The sequence below is a fragment of the Kogia breviceps genome, chromosome 1, assembly GCF_026419965.1.
Source record: "Kogia breviceps isolate mKogBre1 chromosome 1, mKogBre1 haplotype 1, whole genome shotgun sequence".
Lineage (NCBI taxonomy): Eukaryota > Metazoa > Chordata > Mammalia > Artiodactyla > Physeteridae > Kogia > Kogia breviceps.
The window spans coordinates 166,532,506-166,559,769 of NC_081310.1; the positions used below are offsets into that span (position 1 = coordinate 166,532,506).

At 49.4% G+C, this 27,264-nt stretch overlaps 1 protein-coding gene across 9 annotated transcripts in view; it reads right to left on the reverse strand.

Moving 5' to 3' along the window:
• ST3GAL3 (ST3 beta-galactoside alpha-2,3-sialyltransferase 3) overlaps nucleotides 1–27,264 on the reverse strand; it is a 216,409-nt gene that overhangs the window by 12,580 nt on the left and 176,565 nt on the right. For all 9 annotated transcript variants that reach the window (XM_059082986.2, XM_067009451.1, XM_067009438.1 and 6 more), the window contains 4 exons: nucleotides 15,495–15,589; nucleotides 12,209–12,272; nucleotides 11,222–11,317; nucleotides 10,749–10,935 (listed from right to left, as the gene is read on the reverse strand). In XM_059082986.2, coding sequence (XP_058938969.1) covers nucleotides 10,749–10,935; nucleotides 11,222–11,317; nucleotides 12,209–12,272; nucleotides 15,495–15,589 — 442 coding nt within the window. The remainder of the gene's footprint in view (nucleotides 1–10,748; nucleotides 10,936–11,221; nucleotides 11,318–12,208; nucleotides 12,273–15,494; nucleotides 15,590–27,264) is intronic.

Below are 27,264 nucleotides of genomic sequence, written 5' to 3' on the forward strand. Positions count from 1 at the left end.
ATGCCAAGAGGAGAGGTCTGGGAGTGGAGAGCCTGACCGTGGCTGGCTTTCTGCAGCCAGGAGTAAGGGCAGGTGTGGTCACTCCTGCCTACACCCCCCACCCCTCGCTGCTACTGCCTGAGGACAGGTCACCAGCTCACTGGGGTCAATCCAGGAGCCACCAGACCTCCTTGCCTCCATCGTGCCTTCCTTCAATTCTGCACAAATCTCATCTTGACACTCTCAGGGCTAAAATCTTCAGAGGCTTTCCACCGCCCACTGAGACAGCTTGTCAGGATCATTAAGAGCCCGAGTCTGTTTTCGTTTTTTTTTTCTTACTCAAAAGGAGTTTATAACCCAGGAGGAAAGACAGGGCTGTGTACAAATATCTCAATACATGGCATAATTATTATGATATGAGAAAGCCAAAAAGAGGCTTAAAACATCTGCTATACTTATTTAAAATATATACATTAGAAGACATATCCCCAAAATGTTCACATGCATAAAACTTAAAATGGGAGGAAGAGCAAGGTGACATACTATGGAAACTATAAGTAAAATGAAGTAGAGCTTGAAAAGAGAGCTATTTACAGATGTACAAAATATTTCAGAACTAATGATTAACCTGGATCACCCAATCAACAAATACATGAGTCTCTGTTATATATGACATTTATTTTCTGTACAAATATATTCTATAATATTTCAGACAACAAATAACCCTCAAAACATTGATTACCATCATACAAAAAGAGACCTTTAAGAACATCTGGTCTGGGCGGGGGGTGGGGGCGATGAATTGGGAGGTTGGGATTGACATATATACATTATTGATACTATGTATAAAATAGATAACTAATGAGAACCTACTGTATAGCTCAGGGAACTCTACTCAGTTCTCTCTGGTGAACTAAATGGGAAAGAAATCCAAAAAAGAGGGGATATGGCTGATTCACTTTGCTGTACAGTAGAAACTAACACAACATTGTAAAGCAACTATACTCCAGTAAAAATTAATTTTAAAAAATTTGCTTTCGGGGATTCCCTGGTGGCGCGATGGTTAAGAATCCTCCTGCCGAGCTTCCCTGGTGGCGCAGTGGTTGAGAATCTGCCTGCCAATGCAGGGGACACGGGTTCGAGCCCTGGTCTGGGAGGATCCCACATGCCACAGAGCAACTGGGCCCGTGAGCCACAATTATGGAGCCTGCACATCTGGAGCCTGTGCTCCGCAACGAGAGAGGCCGCGATAGTGAGAGGCCCGCGCACCGCGATGAAGAGTGGCCCCCACTTGCCACAACTAGAGAAAGCCCTCGCACAGAAATGAAGACCCAACACAGCCATAAATAAATAAATTAAAAATTAAAAAAAAAAGAATCCTCCTGCCAATGCAGGGGACAACGGTTCGAGCCCTGGTCCTGGAAGACTCCCACATGCTATGGAGCAACTAAGCCCATGTGCCACAACTACTGAGCCTGCGCTCTAGAGCCCGTGAGCCACAACTACTGAAGACCGCATGCCTAGAGCCCATGCTCTGTAACAAGAGAAGCCACCGCAATGAGAGGCCCGCGCACCGCAATGTAGAGTAGCCCCCCTCCGCTCACTGCAACTCGAGAAAGCCCATGCACAGCAACGAAGACCCAATGCATCCAAAAATAAATAAAATAAAATAAATTAATTAAAAAAAATTGCTTTCGGGGGGAGGGATAAATTGGGAGACTGGGACTGACATATACATGCTACTGTATATAAAATAGATAACTAATAAGGACCTACTGTATAGCACAGGGAACTCTACTCAATACTCTGTAATCACCTATATGGGAAAAGAATCTAAAAAAGAGTGGATATATGTATATGTATAACCGATTCACTTTGTTGTACAGCGGAAACTAACACAACATTGTAAATCAACTATACTCCAATAAAAAAACAAAAAAAAATTCCAAAAAACAAAACAAAAAAGAACATCTGGTCTAATCCCCTCTTACAGAAACCAAGGCCCTAAAAGGTTTGTTTTCTTATCTAATCCATTTCCCCCAAGGGATCCAGCCACCACTGATCCTCCACAATGACTCCGATTTGAATGCTCACTCTCCCTTGATGGTTCCCTCTCCCAGGTCCCCAGGAACCTAGCAACACCAGGTCTGTGGCTCCTGTGCAGATCCATCCCACAACTGCCTCCTTCCCGCCTTCCTCAGCCCACCCCTGCTTGTGGATTGGGCTGCCCCAATAATTCCGTGGGTCTGCTTTTGAACCCTAACTACTAACTCTGTATCCCTCGGAAAGTTCTCTACCCTTTCAAAGTCTCATTATCATCATCTAAGAATATGGGAAATCAGACTAGCTCCTTCTTCATAGTGTTTCTGTGCTGTGACAGTTACAAGTCACACACATAATGTCTGGCACAAAGGTAGCTCGTTAGCTTCTGCTCTTGTTAGTCCCACAGGACAAAACCCAAGCTCCTTGATGTGACTGGCTGACAAGACTCTTCACCGTCTGTCCCCTGTCTACCCAGCCTCTCACCTCCAGCCATTGCCACCATGTCCGTGAAGGCTCAAACCCCTAAGATTTGTGGGGCTAGGGACAAAATTACAAATGGATGTCCACATACCACATGTCTAAGCTTTAGATTCCAAATATGTGACAGTGACTCATCATGGCATCAAGCTGTTAAATAAAATATATTCTATCCTCCCCTGAAAAACGATCTGGAAGGCCAGGTTTGAATTGAGAATTCTGACTCCCGGAGACCCATGCTGGCCCATGGTGTAGGGAGAGCTAGCCCCAGCCTGCCCTCCCCTTCCCTTCCCACTCTGGTCCCATCTCACGCTGTGGGAAGTACTGTGCACACGTGTGTGGACTGCCCAGCTTACACATCCAAGTTCAGCTTACAGCCTCTGCAAACATCCCTTCTTGGACTTTGGAATCTGCACAGGGAGGTGTGTTCTACCATCAAGAGGACAGAAGTGGACCTGGCACTGCTGGGGCAAGAAATTCTGAGGTCTTCAGTACCTGGGGCTGGTCTAGCAGGGGAGGATGTGACTGGGGTGGGCATTTCCCTCTGAGCCCTGAAGAGGGGCTCAGCAAGGCAAGCACCGACCTCCTCAGAAGGTGCTCGCCACTGCAGCGAGCACAGTGTGCCAGGGGCTGTCAGCGCACTGACCCACTGGCTCCTTGCAGCAGTGTATCTGGGAGCCACCCTGGGAAGCTTTCACCATCCCCATTGTACAGAAGAGGAAAATGAAACTCAGAGACGGGGCCTGAGGCAGAGGCATCCGTTCCTGATACTGAATCCAGTGCTGTTTCAGCGGCCCCACCCACACCAAAGGAGCAAGAGTGGGAGCGGCTGTGCTGGCGGGTCCAGGTGCCCGCAGCCTCTGCAGTGTCACTGGGCTGCTCCTTTATATGCTGTATGCTAGTTGAACCATACTTTTCATAATAAACCCCTTAGGTTATATTTGAGTTTGGCCATTATAAATAACACTACAATAAAAATCTTTGTAGGCAGATTTTTCCTTCCCTTGGGTGATGGCTCCTGGTGCCAGTGTCATTTCCTTTCCAAAAAGCTTGTCCCCAATTACACTCTGAGTAGTAGCCTTTGAGAGCACCTGTCACTGCACTCTTGCCAGAATCATGTATTATGCTTTAAACACATTCTCTGAAGACATGATAGGTGATAAATGGCATCCTGTCGCCTTCACAGGAATTTTCTGACTGCCAGGAAGGTTAAACATATTTCTGTTGTTTACTAGTTATATTTCCTTCTGTGTGATCGGTTCAGTCTCCTGCTCATTAACTGCTGGGGTCCTAATGGTTTTCCTGTCAACTTTCATGATAATAACCATTTGTCATATTTCCTAAACATACTTTTCAAAGTTTTGTGGTATCCAGTCTTTTTTGGTTGTTGTTTAAAGTGTTCGTATATTATCAAATCTGATTTTTCCTAGCACTTCTGTCCCTTGAAAGTTCTCTTCCCTCTAGGGATGTGATTTCTATTCTACTTTCTTCAAAAGTACTACTTTCCTTTGGCTGTATTTTTATATTTTACTTTTTAGTCCATTTGGAATTTATTTTGATGCATGCTATGAGGAGAGGGTCAAAAACCTTTTTGAAAGCTATATTTGGAAAAAGCAATGAACAAAAAGAGGAGTCGGCTTGGGGCCGGCTGTGTGATACCAACAGACAACTGAACGAGGCAGAGGCCAGGGACTGTTCAGTTTTCACTTTTTTTTTTTATCAAGGAGAATGATCTCGGAACCTCAGAAAGAAGATCAAACATGGCTAAGAGGAGAGAGGTGCCCAGGAGAGGCAAAACGGGGAGCAAAAGGACGCAAGGGTCCAAATCTAAAAGAATGATCTCTGGGGCAACAGAGGAGGGAGGCGGCCTACTTGTGAGGAAAGAGCCCCCCCTGAGAGTCAGAAGATCTGGGTTGGAATCCTGACTCTGCCACAAGTTCCTGCCTTCCTCTGGGTCTCAGTTTCCACATTTATTTATTCGTTTACGCAGGCCAACTCTGTCTCAAACACTGCAGGCGGTGATGGGCTTACAGAGAAACAGGACAGTTCCTGCCCTCCAGGGGCTTATAAGAGTTGATGGATAAGAGAACCCTTATGCTTAACAGAGTGATGAGTGTCTGGGAGCTCAGAAGAGAAGCATCTAATACAGCCTTGGGAAAGGAAGCAGACAAAACATGGAGGCGTGAAATGGGCATATACTTTGGTATGGGCAGAGTGGAGAGTAATTTTGGGTGCAAGAAGGAGCGGTCAGGACAAGGAAGGGGTTGGAGGGCCCAGAGCATGGAGCACTATGCTATGGAATTGGAATTTTACCCTGCAGGCCAGTGGTTCTCACACTTGAGCCTGTATCCAAATCACCTGGATGGCTCATTAAACAGACTGCTGGGCCCACCCCCAGAGTTTCTCACTCACAGCCTAAGGTGGAGTCCCAAAATGCATTTCTGACAAGTTTCCAGGTGATACTGATGCTACTGGAAAGAAGAATGCACTCTGAGAACTGCTGCATGTGGACAGCTGGGACCCATTAAGCAGGAGAAAGAACCAACCAGATAGACACTTTAGGATGATTCTTTTGGATACAGGTGTGGAGAATGGATTGGAGGGAGGCCTGATTGGATGCAGGGAGGTAGGAAGTTGCTGAAATAATCCAAGGAAGACATTTTTAAGAGGGAGAACCACAGATCTGGAGGCTGAATGACTGCATAGAGAAGGCAGAGGAGATGGAGGAATTGAGCATGCTTCCCAGGATTTTAGCCATGAGTTTGTAAGAATCAAGGACTATCCCTAGAACTTACCATTCCGTACGGTACACTGTAAGTGCTCACTGAATATGTGCTGACAAGTTGTTCCTTTAAAGTGAGGCAAGGTTGAGTCCACTGGATTTAGAATCAGAAGGTCACTGCCATAGAGGGATAGGTTTGGAAGACAGACTGGAGAGCGTTGAGAAACAGAAGGGGGAAAACATGGAGATATGTATCGTGGACAGCTGATGACTCTTCCCAGAAACTTGAAAAAGAAGGGAAGGAGAAAGGGTGAATACCAGCTGAAGAGAGGGATTTCTTTCTTCTTTTTTTTTTTTTCACTGCGTCGTGGCATGCGGGATCTTAGTTTCCCGACCAGGGATTGAACCCACGCCCCCTGCAGTGGAAGTGTGGTCTGAACCACCGGACTGCCAGGGAAGCCCCTGGGGCTTTCGTTTTTGAGGTGAGAGAAATGAAAAAAAAAAAAAAATAGCTGAACAAATTTATAGATGTGAGAGGAAGATCCAGTAAAGAGGTAAGAAAAGAGATCAGTGAAAAAAAGACAGTTCCTGAGAAGGTGGGAGGAGATGGCATCCAGAGCTGGGTCTGAGTTCACCTCTACCACTTAACTAGTTGTGTGATCTTAGCAAGTAACTCATCCTCTCTGTGCCTCAGTTTCCTAAACCCCAAGATGGGGATCATAATAGTATCTATCTAACAGGGTCATGGCGAAAACTGAATAAAGGAATTCAAAGAAAGCTGGCAAACTGAAGATCTTAATAAATGACATCTATGATGAGGATGGTGGAAGGAGGAAGAGGAGGAAAAGCAGCCGGAGGAAGAAAAGGAGGAGGAATAATAACAAGGATCATGAGGTAAGTAAGCAAGAGGCTATGGATGACAGTGATGAAGAGGAGCACAGGGGATGATGACGTGAGCCCCAGTGCCTGAGCATCTTTCATGGTCGGGGAGGAGCGATGGGCAGGATGCAGGATGGGGAATGTGTCGGGAGTCTTCCTGGCCCTCACAGGGAGGGGATAGTGGATCTGTGAGAAAGAGCTGTGTCCACTGGAAATGGCTGCAAAGGAAATGGTATCCAGGAGAGCTTGTCTCAGAGGTTTGGAAAGGAGACTGTGGGGTGCACAGCATCAAGCTGGCTCAGCAGAGGCCAGGAGGCAATGGTGTCTGCCAGCCTCACCACGCTTTCTAGGTGCCCTGCACGGAGTCTCGCCAGAGGCAAGGTGGTGTCCACACCGAGCTCCTGCTAGGCAGAGCCCATCCTAAGGCTCTGCATCCCTCTCAGGCCTGGACAGAGCACAGGTTTAGGTGCAGATGGACGTTCAGTCCCTGTCTCAGGCCTGGTCCAATAAGGCCTCACATGCGGGGACCTGGTGGCCATTTGCCTTGTGCTAGATTGCTAGCCCTCCCCTGCGGCCTTTCACCAGGAGGTCCATGTCTCTCCTTCCTCTAGGCCTGGCCTCTGACCCCGCTTTTAGGTCACTTCCTAGGTCAGGCCCTACAGTCCAGACAAAGACTTCACTCCCTAGTGCAACTGGGCTTTTCTAATAGCACCACCACCAACAATAATAATAAAATAATAAATAGTATTCATAATTGCCACAGACAGAACTTACTAAGTGTCAAGCACTATGCTAGGTGCTTCTATACTTCATCTTGTTTAACTTTTAAACCAACCCTGAAAGATGGGTAGTACTACTCCTGTTTTATGAAGTCTAAGGGCCCTAGGTGATTTGTCTAAGAGCCCAGCTAACAAATGACAGGGTCTAAATTTAAGCCCGAGTCTGTAAGACTCCAAGGCCTAAGCTGCTTTCTCCTCTTCAACCACGTTGTCTCTCAAATTCAAGGGCCCAGTCCCCCTGGGCGTGAAGTGGGGCCCTGGCCGGCCTCCGCCTTCCCCAAGGACTGAACAAAAGCTGGAAAGTCGGGCCTGGGTCAAGGCTGTCCAGGGCCCAACCCCTAGCCCTTGTCCTCTCCTCCCCGCCTGCTGGGTTGGAACCACACCTACCAACCCAGCCCAGGCCTCAGGCCCCGAGGCCACTCAGCAGTGAGGCCAGCTTTCCGGTTTCTGAAGGGAGGATGAAGAGGACAGGGAAGGCAGCTCCCCGGGGCTCTGAAGTGCTGGGTCACCAGCATCCTGGGGCACGGTGGGGGAGTCTGCTGGCCGAGGCAGCAGAAGCTCTGCCTCTCCCATGTCCCATCCTCTCCAGGTCCCAGGGCTCCGTCCTCAGGACCACAGACAGGGCATCTCCAGCCTTCATCAAACACCAGGAGGAAGATGCTCAGGGCAGAGCACCTACTACACTGCATTATAACTCTAGTTCAGGGACTGTCTCTCCCATTAGACTGAGTGACTTTCTGTTTCCAGGGAGCAGCACAGTGACAGCACAGAGAACACCTGACATGCCTGGCAAATGAGTAAGCGCGTGGAGGGGTGAAGCCAGATGTGCCTCTGAGAAGAACTTCTCAAGAGCTGGAGGCCGCCCCTCCCTCCATGGCCCACATATACCTGCATCTCCACGTCCCCAGCTCCTCCCCTCCCCCTGACCTCAGCTTCCCCACTCAATAGTCCACTGGTGCTCCTCTGAGCTGCCCTAAGCACACAAGGCCTGGTGGGAACTCCTCCACCTGCCTGATGGCTTGGCCTCCTGGGATCTGAGAGATAAAGGGCCTTTAAAGGTAACTTGTTTAGAGTTAGCTGTGCTACTGCCCAGCGAATCAGGGAATCAAACAGCCACAAATGGTGAAGAGGACAGCTCCCATGTGGATGAAGAAAGCTTGGTTAGCTCTAGCACAGGCTGTGTTTGGGCTGTTTGATCTTCCTTTCCTATATCTTTCCCCTTCTCATACCCTGTCAGGACTCCTGGGAATCAGGAAGTTACACAGGCAGTGAGCGACTGCTCACACAGCGAGCAGCAGGCAGCGGCCATGACTGAGGCCTAATACCTGTCCCAGCCCTGCCCACCTAGGCCTTGGCTCCCAAACACAGAGCTGCCTCCTGCCACAATTCTGCAGGTGAGGCTCCAGACAGGTGCAGAGAGCTCTCCAGTAGCCCAGGGGCTGCATGGTTAGAAACATAACTGCAGGAGCAGGGCAAGCCTGCCGCTGGGCTCCAGACAGGAGGGGGCCTGGAGAAGCAGCCTCTCCCACATTTACCTGAGTCTCAAGATGCCAGAGAAGTGAAGTAGAGCATGAGAGAGGTCCTGCGAAGGCATCAGCCCTGGGCCTGGGGTGGAGGAGGGCACTAAAGAGGCTTCTAGGGTAACCCAAAGGGCCTGGGCGGGCCCACTCGGGTGAGCCATGGGCATCACTGGTTTTCCTCTGGCAGCTCACTCTAAAGGCCCCAATTATCTTTGACTTTGGAGCCAAGGAAGCCTCGTGAACTTCAGAGGACTCCTTCTCGGCTCCTCTCTCCCCTTTCCACTCACGTCTCCCAACCCTGGGAAGAAGTCCTCACCAACGACCACGGGGCTGGTCCTAGATCCCTGGGCGTGGCCGCAACAGGACACAGACATCTGCGCAATGAGCATGTGCCTGAGAACGGCCCACACCTCTTCCTCCCAACTGCTCCAGTTAGTTCCTTAACCAGGCCTGCCACCAAGGCCAGGACAGGCAGTAAGCTCCTGAGTCTTTCAGGGAGAAGTGAGGCCCTGCTGTCTGCTCCCTGAGTGGCCTGAGTATACTGAGTCTTCCAACTCTAGTTGGCTTCCTTCCTTTTCTTCTTTCTTTCCTGACTCCCTTGGATGACTTGTAAGAGTCTTGAATGAACTGTCCTTGGTGTTCTTGGAAGGATCATGTGACAACACCCACCTGGCGGGCCCTGACCCACCCTGTGGCCTGGCCTCCTGATATGGGTCGCCTGTCCTATCCCAGTCTGCCCAGCACGAAGCAGGATCTGGTGTTTGAGCCAATTCCAGATCATTTGTGGTGGCTGGGCATTGAGGGGTAAGAAGAGCAAAGGGGATCAGGGCCCTGCCCTCCAGGAGCTCCTTTGACAGGTGTCGAGGAGCAGAGGAAAGGATATGCCAGGAGGGGGTGGGAAGACGGGCAGAAGGCAGGGTGAGGAAGCAGCCCACAGGCTCTCTGGGGTTCCCCAGGGCGGCCCCAATTTCCTCCCATTTCTCCCTTAAAGGTGCCTACCTGTGATCCCAATTCTCTTGCCTTCAAGACAAAGAGAAGGGCTCTGAGGACACTAGTTGCCCAGGTCCTAGGGTTCTGAAAACGGAGGGGTGCTCCCTCAGCCCCCACGCTCGCCGCTGGGGCTGGCTAAGGTCAAACCCTTTCCTCCCCTCTGGGGACCCTGGCTGCCACATTCAGCCTGGTTCTGAGATGGGCTCCCCTGTCCCCACTGTCCCACCTACCTGAATTTCTGGACCTGACTTCTGTCTTCGCTCTCGCTTGCTACCTACTTGACACTGCCTGCACTTGGCCTTGCTTGGGAAAAGGCTGTGGAGTTAAACCAAATTGCACTGAGACGTCCATAGGCAGGAGAAGCTGTTCCAGCCCCCCAGCTCTCCTCTAAACCTTCAGGAAGAACAACTAGCTTCTTACTATAGGTGGAGCGCTGTCTGTCATCATTCTCCTCTGGTAAGAGGCTTGGGTACTGGAAGATGAATGGCCTGAACTCTGCAGTGCCCCTCCCCTGGGGTGGCTGATGACAGCTGGTTGAGGGGAGAGGGGGAAATGAGCCTGGGTAAGTTGGCCCAGAGCTGAGAGACAGAGGACTCAGGAGGGGACTCACTGGGTGGTCCAGTAGGAGCAGTCTGACCCTACTTGGCCATATAAGCTCTCTAAAGAAACGGTCCCAGACCCTTGTCTGCCTAGACCAATAAGTACAGAATCTGGCCATTCTCAGAGTGGAACCAGACTCAATGGCAGGTCGGGGACACAACCACAAGTCAGTGGCAAAAGCACAAAGTGGAGAGAGGTCAGGACTTACAAGTTTAGGAACTGGCACCCTGAAGTTGAGAGGCCTGCTATCCCTGTGGAATGGCCCCAGGGTCCAAATAAGGCCTTCTTCCCCTGGCTGGGAATGAGGGGGGGCCCACACGACCACAGTCAGAGAGACCTCACAGAGGGTAAGAGGGACTTGGGGGGGCAAGTAGAAAGTGAGGGCGGGGTTGTGAAGATCAGCAGTAAAGCTGGGTCTAGCCAGGCGACAGCTTTCCATACCGGGGAGCTAAGGCCAGGGAAGGGCCCACGGGGTCTGCTGAGGACGCACCTAGGGTCTGGCTAGAGAAGGCTGAGGAAAGACCTGCAGCCCGGGTCTCTGGAGGCAGGTAGCAGATAGCAGGCACATCAGCTCCAGGAGTCTGGGCCAGTGGCCTTGGCATCTCCTGGCCTCTCTGCCCCTTGGTTGCATCTGGGTCCTTAACGCTTCTTTTGAAAGGTTCCTACTTGTTCTTTGCCTGGTTCAGGGAAAGGGGGCTGACTTGGAAGCTGGCCAGGGCCAGGGCGAGAGGGGAAGGAGCTGGGGCACAGGGAGCTCACCACTCTCTCCTTGTAGACGATGTACTTCAACCACTTGAAGTCCTGCCACTTGAAGCCAGCGAGGACGAAGAGAGAATCACGTTCATATTGCTCAGGCCGCTGCATGGCACCCTCAGGGTAGGTGATGCGCAGTGTAGTTTTGCTGCCCACGTCCTTCTCAAAGCCTTTCACGGGTGCTGAGTTCAGTCTGCAGAGAGTGGGCCCAGTCAGAGACTGCCTTGGGCTCACTGCATGTGGTCTGTAGGCCTGTGTGTGGGGAGGCACCATGACCCCAGAATACCCCAGGTGCAGAGGATAGGGAGCCCAGGCCACCTGGTGCCACCTGGGCTTTCCATTCCAAAGCCCTCCAACCCACGGTTCTTCTTGAGGCTTCTAGTGGCCTCCAGCCCAATGGGCCAGATGGACAGACAGTCCTCAGTAGGCTCAGGGGCCAGGACATGAAGGTGCCTGAGGCACTGCTTTGAGGAGCTCACCTGACCACAATGTCATAGTCATCAATTCGTGACCCCAGAGACTTGTTGGCAAGGACACCTCCATTGCCCACGATGATGCAGCGGCGGCAGCTGAGGCTGAGGGGACAGACACAAAGACCTCTGGAGAGCTGTCCACCAGGCCTCCTCTCCCCATGTCCCTTTGGCCCCTGACCCCAGGCCCTTGGCCAGGCACGGGCTGGGACAGAGGAGGCAGACAAGTAAGCTTCTGGCAGCATTTCTGAGAGGCCAGAACCACACTGCAGAGAGCTGGACCACTCAGGGTTCTCAGATACCCCTGGTCCCTGACACTTCTCCAGGGAAACATGGGTGTGGAAGGGGCTTGGGCACTAGCTCTGGGGTGGTGATGAAGAAGCTCTGGTAAGATGGCATTCTGGGTTAAAGACTCCCCAAGGGTTAGTGGGCTTGGGCCGCCTTCAGGGGAGAGGGAAGAGTGGGCTGAGCTTGAGGGCTATGCTAGAGAAGCAAGAACAGAGGAATGAGCCTGGAGGCTCCAGGACTCAAGGCTGGACTTATTTTTAACTCAGAAGCCCCCATGCACCCAGTAGCCACCTGAGAACCCCACTCACTTTGCTTCTCGCACCTCTGACCCTGGGGCTTCCCCCACCTAGGGTCTGTTGGCTTCAGAGCTGTCACTGCCTCCTGGATTTAAGCCCCTTCAGCTGCCCCAGCACCCAGCCACTCAGTCCCAGTGCTGAGCTGATCCCAGCCCAGGACGTTCAGTTCTTACCCTCAGATCTCTGCTGCCTGAGGACTGAGATGTCTTGCCAACTGCTTATAGCCCACGGGGGCGGCCAGCCCAGTGCGGTGGCCCCGCTTCCCTGCTTACCCACCCCAGTGTGTACGCGTGTGTGGGCGTGTGGGTATGCTGGAGAATCTGCCCAGGTCCAGGGAAGGCCAGCTGGGCCTCAGCCCCTCTGCACACGCTGGGCAGCCAAGGGGCAGGATACTGGGCAGCGAGTGGCTCACCTGTCCAAGGCAGGGGTCAGGCGGTACTCTTTGGTGACGGACAAGATGGCTTTGATCAGATTATCTGTGGACAGAGGAGGGAGGCAACTGTTCGAGGGTCGCTTAAGGGTTCCCATGAGATGTTTGCCGATGAGCAGATTTGAAGGCACATGGTGCTGGGGCTAGGGTGGACGTGAAGGTTGGGGAGGGAGCTCCGGACACAAGGCTGGGCCACTGGCCTAACTTTCTCCCTGAGATAGGAGATGGAGGCAGGAGAAGAGGCGGCACACACATCTCTGCCTGGAGCCGGCCCCCGGCCCCCCGCGCACAGCTCCTTCCTCAGGCTTCCCTGGCCCTTCCTTGGCAGTCTCAGCTGGCTGTCGGAGGCTCTGCCATCAGGGCCTGGGACATGAGCCCCCAGGCGTGGGCCTTGCCTGGGAGCTGGGGCATCTCCGTGTCCCCCAGAATGGCAGTGCCGGTCAGAGGCAGAGACCACGTGCTCACTTCTGTGCCTCCACCAAGCAGACACCAGGAAGCAAACAAGGAGCCAACCAGCGGTGAAGAGCTAGAGTGCTCCCAGCCAGCTCCCCGGGCCACGCCACTGTGCCTCATTTTCTGATACCATCTTCCCCTCCCTTCCTCCCTCTAACACTGCTGTACCTCTAATCCTGTTCTTGCCAGGCTGACTCTACCTCCTTACCTCTTCAAGCCCTGTGGCCTGGCATCTGCCCACCTGCACTCCGCTCAGGCTGCCCCTCCGCAAGGGCCCCGTGACCTCTGTGCTCTCAGATCCTGTGACCATATTCAGACCTCATTCTTCTTGACCTCTCTCTGGTTTTGGCAATGATGACTGCTCTCCTTTCAAACTCTGGTATAATGAGAGCATTATAATATAACAGATAATGATATCAGCCTTGGACTCAAATCCTGGCTTTGCTGCTTATGAGCTCTGTGACCTTCGATAAATCACTTATGTTCTTTGAGCTGTAGTTTCCTCATCTTCCAAAGGAAGATGGTAATTCCTGCTGTGCAGAATTGTTAGGAAGATAAAAAGGTAATATACATAAAGACCTGAAGGTAAGTAAGTCGGTACAATCACAGTGAAAAGCATCTTAATATCAAGTAAAGATGTAGCTGTGCAGAGACCAACATCTTGCAACTCTACTCCTAGGTGGAGAGCATCAGAAAACTCACACATTTGTTTAAGGAGACTTGTACAAGAATGTTCATTGCAGAACTGTTGGTAATAGCTAAATGTTGGAGGCAACCTAAAAGTCCACCGAAGGAAAATAGATTAAATGTGGTAGATGGAATACTACACGGCAGTTGCAAAGTCAATGACCTAGAGTTATGTGTACCAATACAGATACACCTAAAAAGCGTAAGCAAAAAAATCAATTTGAAAAATACACACACATAACTACAATATACAATACTGTTTGTAAAGTTCAAAAACATGCAAAAACCATGCCATATTTTAAACAGATATATAAATATGCTGTTGAAATATATAAACAGGCATGGAACGACAACCAGGATACTGGTCTCCGGGAGAAGGCGGGGAACGGAGGGGGAAGGGCTACACAGAGCTTGAGTTGTATCTCAAGTTTTATTTCTGAAGCTGGGTACGAGAGTACGTGGGTGCTCATTATATTAGTTTTTATGCTTTTTTATACGCCTGAAATACTTCATGTAAAGAAAGGATGCCTGTGAAATTAAACACAGCAACCTCATAATTTTTTTAAAAGATGGACTGGACGACACTGTCAGATGTAGCCAAGATGTCAAGTTAAGGACAGAAAGATATCCTTTGGATCTCCTGGGGGCACTGAGCAGTTTCACTGAAGTGGTGAGCAGAGAAGATATTCTTCAAGAGTAAATGGTGAGTAAGAGGAGACAGTTGGCACGGGCAATCTTTATAGAAGTCGAATGAGAAAGGGTAAGGAAACAAACCTTTAAGGAAATGTTCTGTACTAAGTGCCTTCAGATACACTTTATGGTGGGCCTCGGGGAAGGTCACAGATCCCTTCCTTTTCCCACCTCCAATTTCACCTCTAAGGAAAAGCATACTGCTGCTAACTGGCCAAGGCCAAGGCCAAGGATATGGATTGGGTTTTTGTTTTCTAGGAGGGGAACCTTAGCAGAATGATCATAAACTATGGGGTGCTTTTTCTTGCTGGATGATGGGCTCTGTATCGGCCTTTCCTGCCCTTCATAGCTTAGCAGGATCAGAATCTTGAGTGAGGATTTAGGAGAAAAGTTAGGCTGCTTGGCTACCTGCACCCATGAAAAAGGAGTTCTTCATGTGGTTCAACACAACCCATGAGATTTGTCCTTGGAGGTTGAAGGTCAAAGCTCCAGTTCAAGAGTATCCTTTTGCTGGCCACTGTCTTCTTTTCAGGGAGGGGTGGGCCAGCTAAGTAGAGGGATCAGGCATTCTTGAGTCTGCTGGCCAAATGATATCACCCCTTTACCAGTTATCTTATTTAATTCTGACCACAACCTAATACAGTGGTATTATTCTCTCCATTTAACTGAGGAAGAAACTAAAGCAAAACATGTTAGTAACTTGTCCACGGTCACAGCTAATAAAGAGGTAGTACTGGGACCGGATCCTTCTATGTCTGATGCTAAAGCTGAAACTCTACCATGCCATGAAATAGGGCAGTAACTTGACACAGAAAGAGAACTGTTAAACTCTCAGGGATTGGAAAGTCTTATGTGAGGAACTGCATGGGTGAGGTCCTTGAGGCAACAGAAGGGGACAATTCTGAGAGTACAGGGGGAAAGGTTAGCCTTGGACAGGATAAAAAAGGACTGGAGGGGAGGCTAGGTTAAGGTGAAAAACATCAGGAGGGGATGATGGAGGGCCCTGGGGACAGTCGTCTGGATGGCTTCTATTTTCTCTGGGATTTCCCCCATCATATCTCGTCCTCTAGCACTGCTGTCTCTGGCACCCCTTTTGTGTGATCTCACAGCACAGTGTTCTTCCCTCATCAGAGTCCTTACTGCACTCCAAGTACCTGTGTCTGCATTAGACTGGAGCTTTTTTGAGGAGAGGAACCACATCTGTCTACTCCACTGTTGTGTACCTAGCCCCTGGCAAAGTGGTGGTTTCTGAGTAAACATTCCACTAAAGAAGTAAGAAAAAAGGAAGGACAGGAAAGAGGGAGAGAAGGTAGGGCATTGTTGAGAGGGGTGGATTCCCAGCAGGGAGACTTCTGAGAGTACAGCCCTGTCCTGACATTAGGGAGATAGCTTGGGGGATGAGATGTTAATGTAAAGCGGGGCAGGGTTCCCAACATACCTTGACCTTTGATTCCAAAAGGCGGCACAAATTCCCGGATCCTAGCCCACTTGCGGAAGGAGTCATCCAGGAACATGGGAGCTGGCTTGGAGAACCTGGAATACAACAGGGCTGTTGAGAGCTAGGCTGCAGTGCTAAATGGCTTTCTGTCCATCTGTCTTGGCTGTGGATCCGCCAGAAGCCATCCTCCATGTTCCAGCATCTCCTCCCCACTCCAGCCTGCACATTGGGTAGCTGCTGTGCGGGGTCTGACAGATCCTGTTCAGTGGAGCCTGAGTGTGGAGGAACAGGCCTGGCCAGTCCTTATGTGGCCAGCTGTAGGAGTGGAGAGGCAAGATGCACTCAGCAGGATCAGCATCTCAGAGCGGGCAGCTCTCTGGCAGCTTATCCACATGTGAAACCATCAAATAGTCATGCTGCCCACGCTGTTCCTGCAATCTGGGAACACGGAGATGAGACACTGTCCAGTGAGCAGGAAAATGCCCCAAAATACAGCCCGTGCAGAGAGGCAGAATTTGGGAGAGAATTCTGGGAGATGGACCACCCAGGGTGAGGAGGAAGGAGAATTCACGGTGAGAGGGCAAAGCAGGTGAACAGCCATAGGAGTTAGAGGTTTGACAGAAGCAAAAAAAAAAAAATCACAGTATCCTGCAGCTGGGAGGCAGGGCTGAGGGGAGGCTTCAGACCAGCAGAAGCCTGAGCACTTTTGCTGGCAGAGAGGAGGACTGAGGGAACACCAGGCTCCACAGGAGGTGGCAGAGGGACAAGGAGTTTACGGGTAGGGGGAGTTTTGGTCTGGAGGAAAGATGGGAGGGAAAAGGGGGAGAGAAGGAGTCATGCGGCGATGCCAGTTGTGGAGAGAAAAGGCAAGCCTTGCTCTTCTTGGGAAACTGAGGCGTGGGCAGGGCAGGGGGGAGGCTGGGGGGTGGGGGATGGCATCAGAGGGATGCAGAAGGAAGTGAGGGCAGAGTGAGAAGGGACAGGAGGAACCAAGCTCTTCAGAGATGCTTGCACAGCACGACTTCACTTGGAGCCTAGCACCCTGATTTGGAGACCTTTCACGGAACCTAGCAGCCCAGGAGACGGCCAGCACCTGGTCACTTCCTGTGTGTTGACCTTGTTGCGGGGTGTGCTTAGGGCCTTCCTGGCTGAGAACGAAGGTGTGGAGGCCTAGGCCTCTGTGGCTGACTCTTGTTTCTAACAGACTGAATCAGCCCACTGAAAAACTGAAGACTGGAGGAGGGGCCCTCCCAGCCCAGAAGCTAGAACTCACCGTCCCCCAATGAACTCTAACCTCAGCTTCCATTTCTCATTCCCATCATCACTAACACCATTACAATCACCAGACCAGGGGGAATAACAGCAGCAATCACTTGGAGGTCTATCATTACTAGAGATTTCGAAGTGAACTTGAAAGAGGCAGAAAACTTTCAACGCTGCTCCCTCCCCATCCCTTGCTGCTAGGAAGAAACTGTCAACACGTGATAGCGTGGGAGGGCTATTCCTGCACAGCGGCTTTCTTCTGGGCTTCTGAGTTAGCACATATCTCCTCTGTGTAGAAGGGTCACTCAGGTTTCTCACACCTAGTACAAGCAATCTAAGTGAATTAATACATTTGATGTTTTACCAGAGGCCCCGAGGATTCTGACCAGAGTCCACAAGGTCCCTGGATAAGCCTGGGGCAAGAACCTCTCCTGTGTCAGGACTGAGCTTATGAAAGTTTTGCAGTTTCTCAGTCAGGCATGGACATGATTTTATCTGCCTCCCAATATGTACTGCTTGTCATATGCTAGCAAAATCTCCTAACATCTAGCCAAATGGTCTCAACACATTTTTTCCTTGTCTTCTCTCTTCCCCCATCTTTTCAGCTGATGAGAAAGTTCATTATATTAATTTTTACTTAACCCCCCCCCCCATTGGGCTTCCCTGGTGGCACAGTGGATAAGAATCCGCCTGCCAATGCAGGGGACACGGGTTCAAGCACTGGTCCGGGAAGATCCCACATGTCGCGGAGCAACTAAGCCCGTGTGCAACAACTACTGAGCCTGCACTCTAGAGCCCACAAGCCACAACTATTGAGCCCATGTGTCACAACTACTGAAGCCTGCATGTCTAAAGCCCGTGCTCTGCAACAAGAGAAGCCACCGCAATGAGAAGCCCGCGCACCGCAAGGAAGAGTAGCCCCCACTCGCCACAACTAGAGAAAGCCTGCGTGCAGCAGCAAAGACCCAACACAGCCAAAAATAAATAAATAAATATTTTAAAAACGCCTCATTTTTGGTGCTTATAAAGTGTTAATTTTGGAAAAAAATACAGATAGATGTGCACACACAAGTAAAAAATACTCATAATCCTACAACACAGAGACAATTAACCTTTGGTATATATCTGTACTGACTTTCCTTTTCCCATATTATTTTTTAGATTGCTCTGTAGACTTTTTTCACTTTATAATATTATGAAAATATTGCTATGCAAATGGACAGAACAAAAACCATAAGTGGCTGGTAACCTGATTAAAAATGACTTCCCAAAATCAAATGTACAAGGATACACAAATGAAAAAATACGCTGAAACCATTTGATTTTATATTTATATCTCTTTTCTCATAAGCTGATATCCTTGTTTATAGTGATAGTAACATAATTAATTATTTGCTTTATCCTAATATAGCCACACATATAGATACATATATAAAATATGTAGAATAGTTTAATAATAAAAACACCAGTATTATTACTAATACTACCATTACTAAAAATGATTTAGGGAATACCCCACTAGAGAAATACAGATAAATTACTTTGCTTTTGCAGAATTATTTTGGAATAATCCTGCTGAGTTTACTTCATCAGCAATACATAGTTAAGTTCATTTGTTTCATTTTGCTTTTGCTTCTAGAGTTTGCTTACCTCTCATATTAATTTAACTTTGTTTCATGATGATATAAAACTATAGAATTCCAAAATTAAATTCACAAAGCAAGATATATTCAGAGAAGTCAAACTTTCATTTCTGTGTCCAACTCCTGTTCTATTCCCATATAGTATTCATTTTTATTATTTTTATTTCTTCCTCCTTTTTTTTGGTATAAGCAAATACATAATGGTGTATGTGAATTCCTATTCCCTTCTTCTTTTCTTTTTTAAATTGGGGTATAGTTGCTTTACAATGTTGTGTTACTTTTTGCTGTATAACGAAGTGAATCATCTATATGTATACATATATCCCCTCCCTCTTTGACCTCCCTCTCACACTCCACCCCCCATCCCACCCATCTAGGTCACCACAGAGCACTGAGCTGAGCTCCCTGCTCTATATAGCAGGTTCCCACTAGCTATCTGTTTTACACATGGCAGTGCACATATGTCAATCCCAATCTTCCAATTTATCCCACACCCCACAGCCCGTGTCCACATGTCTGCTCTGTGTGTCTGTGTCTCTATTCCTGCCCTGTAAATAGGTTCATCTGTACCATTTTTCTAGATTCCACAAATATGCATCAATATACAGTATTTGTTTTTCTTTTTCTGACTTACTTCACTCTGTATGACAGACTCTAGGTCCATCCACATCTCTACAAATGACCCAATGTTGTTCCTTTTTTATGGCGGAGTAATATTCCATTGTATATATGTACCACATCTTCTTTATCCATACATCTATATTCAATAAAAAGGTAACATATACAGTTTTACCTTTTGATTTTTTTCACTATACAATATATCCTGGTAATTATTGCATAGCACTAGAGGTATATACTTGATTATACTCCATTATGGTTATGTGCATATATCATTCAATCAGTCCCCTGGGTGGTTTCCAGTCTGTTGTAGAGTAGGTACCACTAACAATGGTTACAGTGAATAACTTCATGCATATATCTTTTCTATTTGCCAATGTATCTTTGGAATAGATTCCTAGAAGTGGGTTTGCTGGATCAAAGGGAAAATGCATATATATAATTTTGCTCCATATTGCCCAACTCCCCTTCACCAGGATCACACCATTTCACATTACCCACCAGCAACAAATGACAGTGTCGTTTTCGCCACAGCCTCAACAACAGAGTATACTGTTGAACATTTCAATTTTGCCAGTCTGACAGGAGAGGAACAGTATCTCAGTATGGTTTTAATTTGCATTGCTTTTACTATGTATGGAATTGAACACTGTCTTATATATGGAAGGGCCATTTGTGAATTTTTCTATGAATTTTGTTCATATCTCTTGCCCATTTTTCCAAAAAGTTATGGGTTTTTTCTTCTTTTTCCCCCTAGCTTTATTATGATATAATTGACTAAAATTGATATATAACACTGTATACGTTTAAGGTGTACAACATGTTTTCATACACATATGTGACAATATGATTACTACTACAGCATTAGCTAACAATCTTCCCTTTTTTTTAAGCTCTTTATATATTAAATATATAAACCCTCTGAGATACGGTTACAAATATATCTCTATTGAGATATAAATTGAGTTTATGTATTCACTTAGCTTGTGGTGTCCTCCTTCCTTGCTTTCTTTTCTCCCCTTTTTTACAACAGATTTTTTTTTAAAGTGTAGTCAAAGGGAATTCCCTGGCAGTCCAGTGGTTAGGACTTGACGCTTTCACTGCCAAGGGTCCACGTTTGATCTCTGGTCGGGGAAATAAGATCCAACAAGCCATGCAGCGTGACCAAAAAAAAAAAAAAAAAAAGAAAAGAAAGTAGGGACTTCCCTGGTGGCGCAATGGTTAAGAATCTGCCTGCCAATGCAAGGGACACAGGACACAGGTTCGCATCTGGTCTGGGAAGATCCCACATGCCGCAGAGCAACTAAGCCCGCGAGCCACAACTACTGAAGCCCACGCACCTAGAGCCCTGCTCTGCAACAAGAGAAGCCACAGCAATAAGAAGCCTGCGTACCACAACAAAGAGTAGCCCCCATTCACCAAAACTAGAGAAAGCCCGCGCGCAGCAATGAAGATCCAACTCAGGTAAAAATAAATAAATAATTTTTTTAAAAAGTGTCGTCAAATTTATCAATCTTTTCCCTTATTGATTCTGGGTTTTGAGTTTTAGTTTAAAAAGTTTTCTTCATTCCCAGGTTATATCTCTTTCCTGGTTAGAATCCCATCCACCTCTTTAGTCTCTCTCTTGCCAGGATGCTATACCCTCTTGTTCCATTGTCTTTTTGTCCCACCCATAAGGCAAAACCCAATCAGAGGTTAATCGAATCCTACACTCTTGCATTTTTTATACTCAAAGTGCTGCTAGAAAACACACACACACACAGACTGGTACCACTACAAATTCATGGACTGAGCCTTAGTTGGACCCTCACCTTTGCTCAGTAGCTATTCCAAACCTCCACTCTCCATAAACTCTCTATCCTTTTCCAACTTTATCTAAGCAGATATCTCTTCTTTATTCTCACTTCACAGACAAAACCAAGCCAATCAGATAGGAACTCCTGCAGCTTGTTATTTCCTTCCCCCACCCTAGACCCATCAAAGCCGATCTCTCCATCACACTATGCAGCCCACTCCTGTTTGTTTCCCCCTAAGCATACAGCAAGCTCAGGTCTTTCCTACATGAAAACAAACAAGCAAACTCAATAAACTTTCCTGACCATGTACCCATGCTACCAATCTCCCTCTTTATCCTTTCATGGCAAAACCTCAATACAGAGCAGTGGATATTCTGTCTCAACTTCCTCATCTCCCATTCACTCCTCAATCTACTGCAATCTGGATTTTACTCCTCTGAGACTAGTTGTGTCCTACAAACCATGCACTATTTGTAGCTCCCTGAACATGCCAGTTGTCATGCATTTACACATGCAGCCTCTGCCTGAAATGTACCCCTCACCCTTCCCTGTATTCCCCAATCTCTTCCCTCTCTATTTGCCTGGAAAATCCCTTCTCATTCTTTAAGTTCAGATGCTGCTTCCTCTGGACAGCCTTCCCCCAGGAGGTGGCTCAGTGCCTGAAGAGGCCTTGGAAGCTGAGCGGGGAGGGCCATAAACAACAGGAAATGGGGTGTGGTGATGGTAGAGGTGGTGTACGTGTGTGTGTTTGTGTTAATTCTGCAGGTGCTCGGGGCAGAGCCCCATGCTACACCTGGAAGAGAATTCAGGGGCTTCTGTCCAGAGGCCAGTGTGCCAGTTTGGGGGCCCAGCCAGGGTGGAGGTGGCCCTTGAGGTGCAGAATAACTGGCCAGACTAGCAGGGGTGTGCGACGCCTGACCTGCTTGCCCTGGCCAAACGGGTAGCGGGGCAGGGTGGGGCAGGCTCCAGCGGACAGGCCCCAGCACGCCAGCTCTGCCAGCTCTGCCCAGAGCCCCAGCACACAAAGCAGCCTTGGGATCAGGTTTCAGGAGGGTGTGTGTGAGTGCGTGAGAAGGAACAGGGGAAGGAGGCGGAAGTTGCACGGGGACCTGTGCGTCTTTTCTTCTTGGATCCTAGAGCATAGCAATGTGGAGAGTTGAGGCTCTAGGAGGGTACATGCTAAGGGTGGGTCTGACCCCTGTGCCTCTCTTAACAAGGCTGGACCCCAGGACCCATGAGGCTGCCCTGCCCACAGGCCTATAAACTGAGAGAGGACGATGACTCGGCACGATGGTCAGTCTGCCAGCCAGGATGGGCAACCCAGGACCCCCCAAAGGGATCTCTCAGTTCATTTAATGCCCAGCAGCGTGGCTGAGGTGCAGTGTAGAAGGTGAATGTCCCCAATTCTGGTTCGCTCACCTAAACCACTTCCTAAGGCCCAGAACATCAAGCCTGTGCCCAGAGACCAGCAGGAAAGCTAACTGAGTCTTACTAACTACTAACTAGGCGGGGAGCAGTTCTTTGTGGGTACCAGCAGACCCAGAGTAGGACCTTCCTCCTAGTTCCCACCATCCCAACTGAAAAAGGTGCCTCCAGATGTGGGTTTGCTGGATTAGGGCAACACACAGTTTCAGCTCTCCATCTGTGCCTGTTTGATTGTGTGGCCAGCCTTCTGGCCACAAGAGCCCAAGCAGCCCAGGAGACAAGAGGAAGGCAGAGCCCAGTAGTGGGTCCTGAGACCAGGGGCCACAGCACATCAGTCTGCCAGATTCAGCCACAGGCCTTGGCCCCAAATGAGTGAGACTGTCATCCAGTAGGGTGAAAGCCAAACCCCAGAGATCCTCCTTTCTAGAACCTGCTCTGGGAAGCGGTGGGGTGGACGAAGCAGAGGGACACACGTTTTCTAGAATCTACCTGGTCTTGTTTGGGATCTCGCTGTGGCAGCCCCACCATAAATGGCCCTGCACAGTAAGACCTTGGTATATGTCCAAGCAAACAAGATAAGCACTTTGTCAATGCCTTGTCCACCTTATGTCTTGCTGCCACTTCTCTGCTGAGCCACCTGAATGGGTCCCATGGGAGAGCAGGAGTCTGAGGAGAAAGGGTCATGAATATGCAGGGCCGGTGGGTCTATATCCTGTGAGAAGAGGCAGAGAAGACAAACAGCAGGTATCAACCAACAGGTACCGTTCCAAGCAAGAGCATGAAGTGCCTGCCTCCCGTCTTATGCAGGACCAGATGGAGCTGGCGGACGCAGCCCCATCCAACAACTGCTTGCCTACTCGGGGTCGGTCAGGTTCCGTGCTGAGTGCTGGCTGGGGACCTAAGGTAAACTAGCTTTGGTCCTTGTCCTCAGGAACTAATGGTAGACACAGGTAAACAAATAACCATAAGAAAATAAGTCTGCACATCCTGTGTTCTGGAATAGGGAGGGGTATAAAGGTCTCAGACCAACTTAGGGGTATAGCAAAATCTTAAAGGAGATGATGACAAAACCAAGCTGAGCCTTGGAAGACAAGTAAATGTGAGCCTCTTGGAGCATGGTGGGAAGGGTGTTCAAGGAGGAGGGTCGTGCAGACAACGGCACAGGAGAGAAGAGAACCAGAAGCAACCCTCCCTTCGAGACAAGGAGAGAGACTGCTAAAGCTGCCAGGGTGGGGGAGCTTCAGCCTGGCCCCCCCACCCAGTGACCTGCCCTCTAGTCCCATCCAGGCAGGCACAGCAATGTGTGAAGAAGGACTGAGTGGGCAAGTGCATTCTGACTGGGTGTAAATATAAGGCAGCTGAGGTGCAGGCTCTGCACAGAGGGAAAAGGCCGGGGCAGGGAGTGCATCAGCACAGCCAGGGTTGGCCTGATGCCCTGAGGCAGTGTCAGGGCCAGTTTCAGGGTGGATCATCACTGGCAACTTGGGGCACTCAGTTCATGCTCTTTCTTGTTAGCGCCTTGCAGTGGATACCTGCGTTCCTTCCCCCCTTCTTCTGTAAAGCACCTACTTTTCATTCCATATGGTCCTAGTTGAGCTGACCCCCACCACTGCTGCTGGGATGGGCGCATGGTCCAGGCTGGCCAATTAAGATACTTCACCCCTCAGAACTGGCTCAACAATGGGCACCTGGTCCAAGTGGGATGAATAAAATTCTTCTCTGGGATTTAATATTTGGACACTAGGGTACATGGGAGCCTCTCTTTTTCTCTGAGATAGTGAGCTTTAAAGACCATGTAAGCCTAGAACAGTGCTTGTGCAAACCATGGCCCAGAGGCCAGCTGCCTATTTGTATAAATGAAGTTTTATTAAACACAGCCACACTCATTCATTTACCTAATGTCTATTGTTGCTTTAATGTTGTAACAGCAGAGTTGATTAGTTGTGACAGAGAATATATGGCCTGCAAAGCTGAAAATACTCACTACCTGGACTTTTAAGAAAAAAAATTTGCCACCCCTGGGCCTAGAACCGCTGGAGCCATCTTCTGTGGCTACACAGAGAAACTGTCTACAGAACAGTCAAACCCAGGGAAAGCAGAGCCAAGACATGGGGAGAAAGACACTGTTTGAGTCCTAGTTCAGGTGGGCCTGAAGACAGTTCAGCCCTGAACTTAACAGGTAAGTAAGGCAATCAATTTCCTTTTTGCTTGAATTAGTTTGATATGGATTTCTACTGACTACAACAGCTACTAGAGGATAAAGTTTAAGCTCCTTCGTCTGGTTTACAAAGCCCCTGTGATCTGACTCTTCTGCATCAACCTACCCACTCAGATACCCCTCTCTTCTCCTCCCTTTCCCTAAGCTCTAGCCATATCCAACTACTTATAGATTCTAGAATCTGCCAGGCTCTTTAGCACCTCCATGCCTTTCCACTTGCTGTTCCCTTTGCCTGGAATTCTCTTCCCCTTCTCATTTGCATGCTGAATTTCTGCTCCTTCTTCAGCCCAACTCCAGCATCTCTGCCTCTGCACAGGTAGGGTCTTCCCTGAGCCACACAGGGCTGACGGAGCCTTGCCAGGTCCCCACTGTTCTCCGTGCACCTTCCTGGCACTGACTGCACGCTAATGTGCCTGTTCCCTCCCCGGCACACAGCCAGGATGCAGCAGGTGCTCCATAACTGACTGCTGGCTGGAAGAGGGAGGAGCGCTCAGGGTGACCGGCTCCACAGTGTGGATGTCCCTGGGCCAATGCAGGTGGAGTTTCTGCTCACCTGTGGAGCTCTGAGGACTGCCCTGTGCAGCATATCATGGACACTTTGATCTCCCTGCTCCGAAGGGCCAGGCTTCCAGTGATGTCCTTACTGTTTCCTAGTAAACCCCTCCTGGTCTGAAATACTGCCAGCTGCTGCCCCTCTGCCTGCTTAGGGACTTCGGCCACATCTGTGTCCAGACAGGCTGGAGCCACATGCATGACACGTATGACAGGCAGGGAGGCCTGCGCTGAAGGAAGCTCTCAAGGGGTCAGTGCCTGGGCTCCTGCTGACAGGGCTCCCCTGACCTGCTGACAGCCTGTACCCAGCGTGGACCAAGGAGGAAGGGAAGGGGCCCGACTTCCTGGTAAGGGGAAGGGAGCGTGGGGAGGCGAGGAGAGAACGGCGAGCTGAGAAGCCGCCACAAGAGGCAAGCACACCTCCCCGAGTGAGAGCCTGGACAATGGCCAGAATGTCTACAGAGGCCACTTAACCCAGAGCCCAAGGACACGATCTGATCCCCAGTGCCCACCGTCCAGCTCTCCAATACGTGCTAAGCCCCAGCTTATCTCAGGTACCGTGCTAGTCACTGGGAATACAACAATAAACAGCTCAGAGTCCCAGCTTCGTGATTAATGGATGAGGCAGCCAAATACACACAGAGGCAATAGTGAAACATATGACCAACACCACAATAACAAGAGTAATAACAGCAGTTTACAGGTACTGAGCTCTTGCAATGTTCTAGACGCTGTCCTAAGTGTTCTATGCTTGTCGTCCTATTTCATCCACACAAGAACCTCATGGATCGGCCCAATGCACATCCATACTTTTATTTATGGCACTGCCTTCAGGATACATGAAAGTCACTGGACCCTTCGGGAAGCACGCCATCAGGGATGGAGAGGGCAAAACCAGACCACAGGGCGTTGCGCAGGGAGAAAAGCGAGGGTGTTTGAGAGAGAGGAGGTGATCTCTGTAGAAACGTGGTAGTGGAGGAGAGGACAGAAAGAGACTGGGAGCTGGCGAGCGAAGCGGGAGGCAGAGACCCAAGCCTGCTTGTACTGGGGGAAGGAACCCGCAGAGAAGGCGGAGGGAGGGGGTGCGAGAGACAGAGAGGCAGCAGTGGAGAGGCCCTCAGGAGGCGAAGGGGACTGGATCAGAGTACGGGGAGAGGGACACAGAGGGCAGGGTGCCTTTTCTCTGGGAAAAGGGGGAGCACGTGAGGGTGGCTACCCTGATTAGGTGCACGGGGAGCAAGGGGGACCTCATTTCTCCGGGGAATCTCTGGGGTTTGGGATTACGAGTGTGCAGGTCTGGGCTGTAGGAACTGATGAGTGGGAGAGGTTTGAAGCGGTCACTGTGGTAAGTCAACCAGGGACAGGACTGCTGAGCAGTGCTGAGCACTGGCAGAGGCTGAACACCAGGACGCCACCGTGGGGCCAATACATGTATTCGTGTGTCTCTGTTAACAGTTCAGCAGCCCAGAAACAAGCAGGGAAAGTGGCTGGATCACTTTCACCAAGTTTGGGCACTGCTTTATAAGGTGAGCTGGAAGGACAGGAACGTGACAGAACTCAAACAGATGGTGAGAATACCAGTGATGATGGATAGGGCCTTGGTGGAGGGGTGGTGGCTGTGGCCTTGATGGTGAGGAAGGCCAGGCCAGGGCAGTTGATCAAATGAAACCTAGGAGTCATTCTTTTCTTTTTTAGTCCCATTTGCCCTGGATCATCACATTCTACAAAGAGAAACACCTATTTTATAAACAATCCTCTATCTTGCCAGTTGGACGGAGACATTCTTGACTCATTTCTTTTACCTATCTGTCTCTCATCTGGGTCATCAGCAAATCCTGTTACTCTCTAAACATAATGTGAATCCCTCCACTTATCTCCGTCTCCACTGCTACCACCCAGGTCCAAATCATCAGCTTGTGGCTGCTGCAATGGTCAATGACCAGCTTCTGCTCTGGCCCCTCATTCCATTCTCTAGAAAGGCCAGAAGCGTACTCCTAAATCATCAACCATATCATGACATTCCTCTGCCTAAAACCTTCTCACTGCCCTCTGAACAAAACCAAACTACAGATGACAATGACTGATCCTCCTCACCCACCTCTCACCTCATTTCAGGTCCTCCTCCTGACTCACCCTGAAACAGTATACATTGGCCTCCTGTCCAGTCCTTGAACAAACAAACATCACTCAGCCTCTAGACCTTTCCAGAACCCCTCTGGACCTTCCCGAGGCTGGCTCTTCGTTTTCATTCGGAT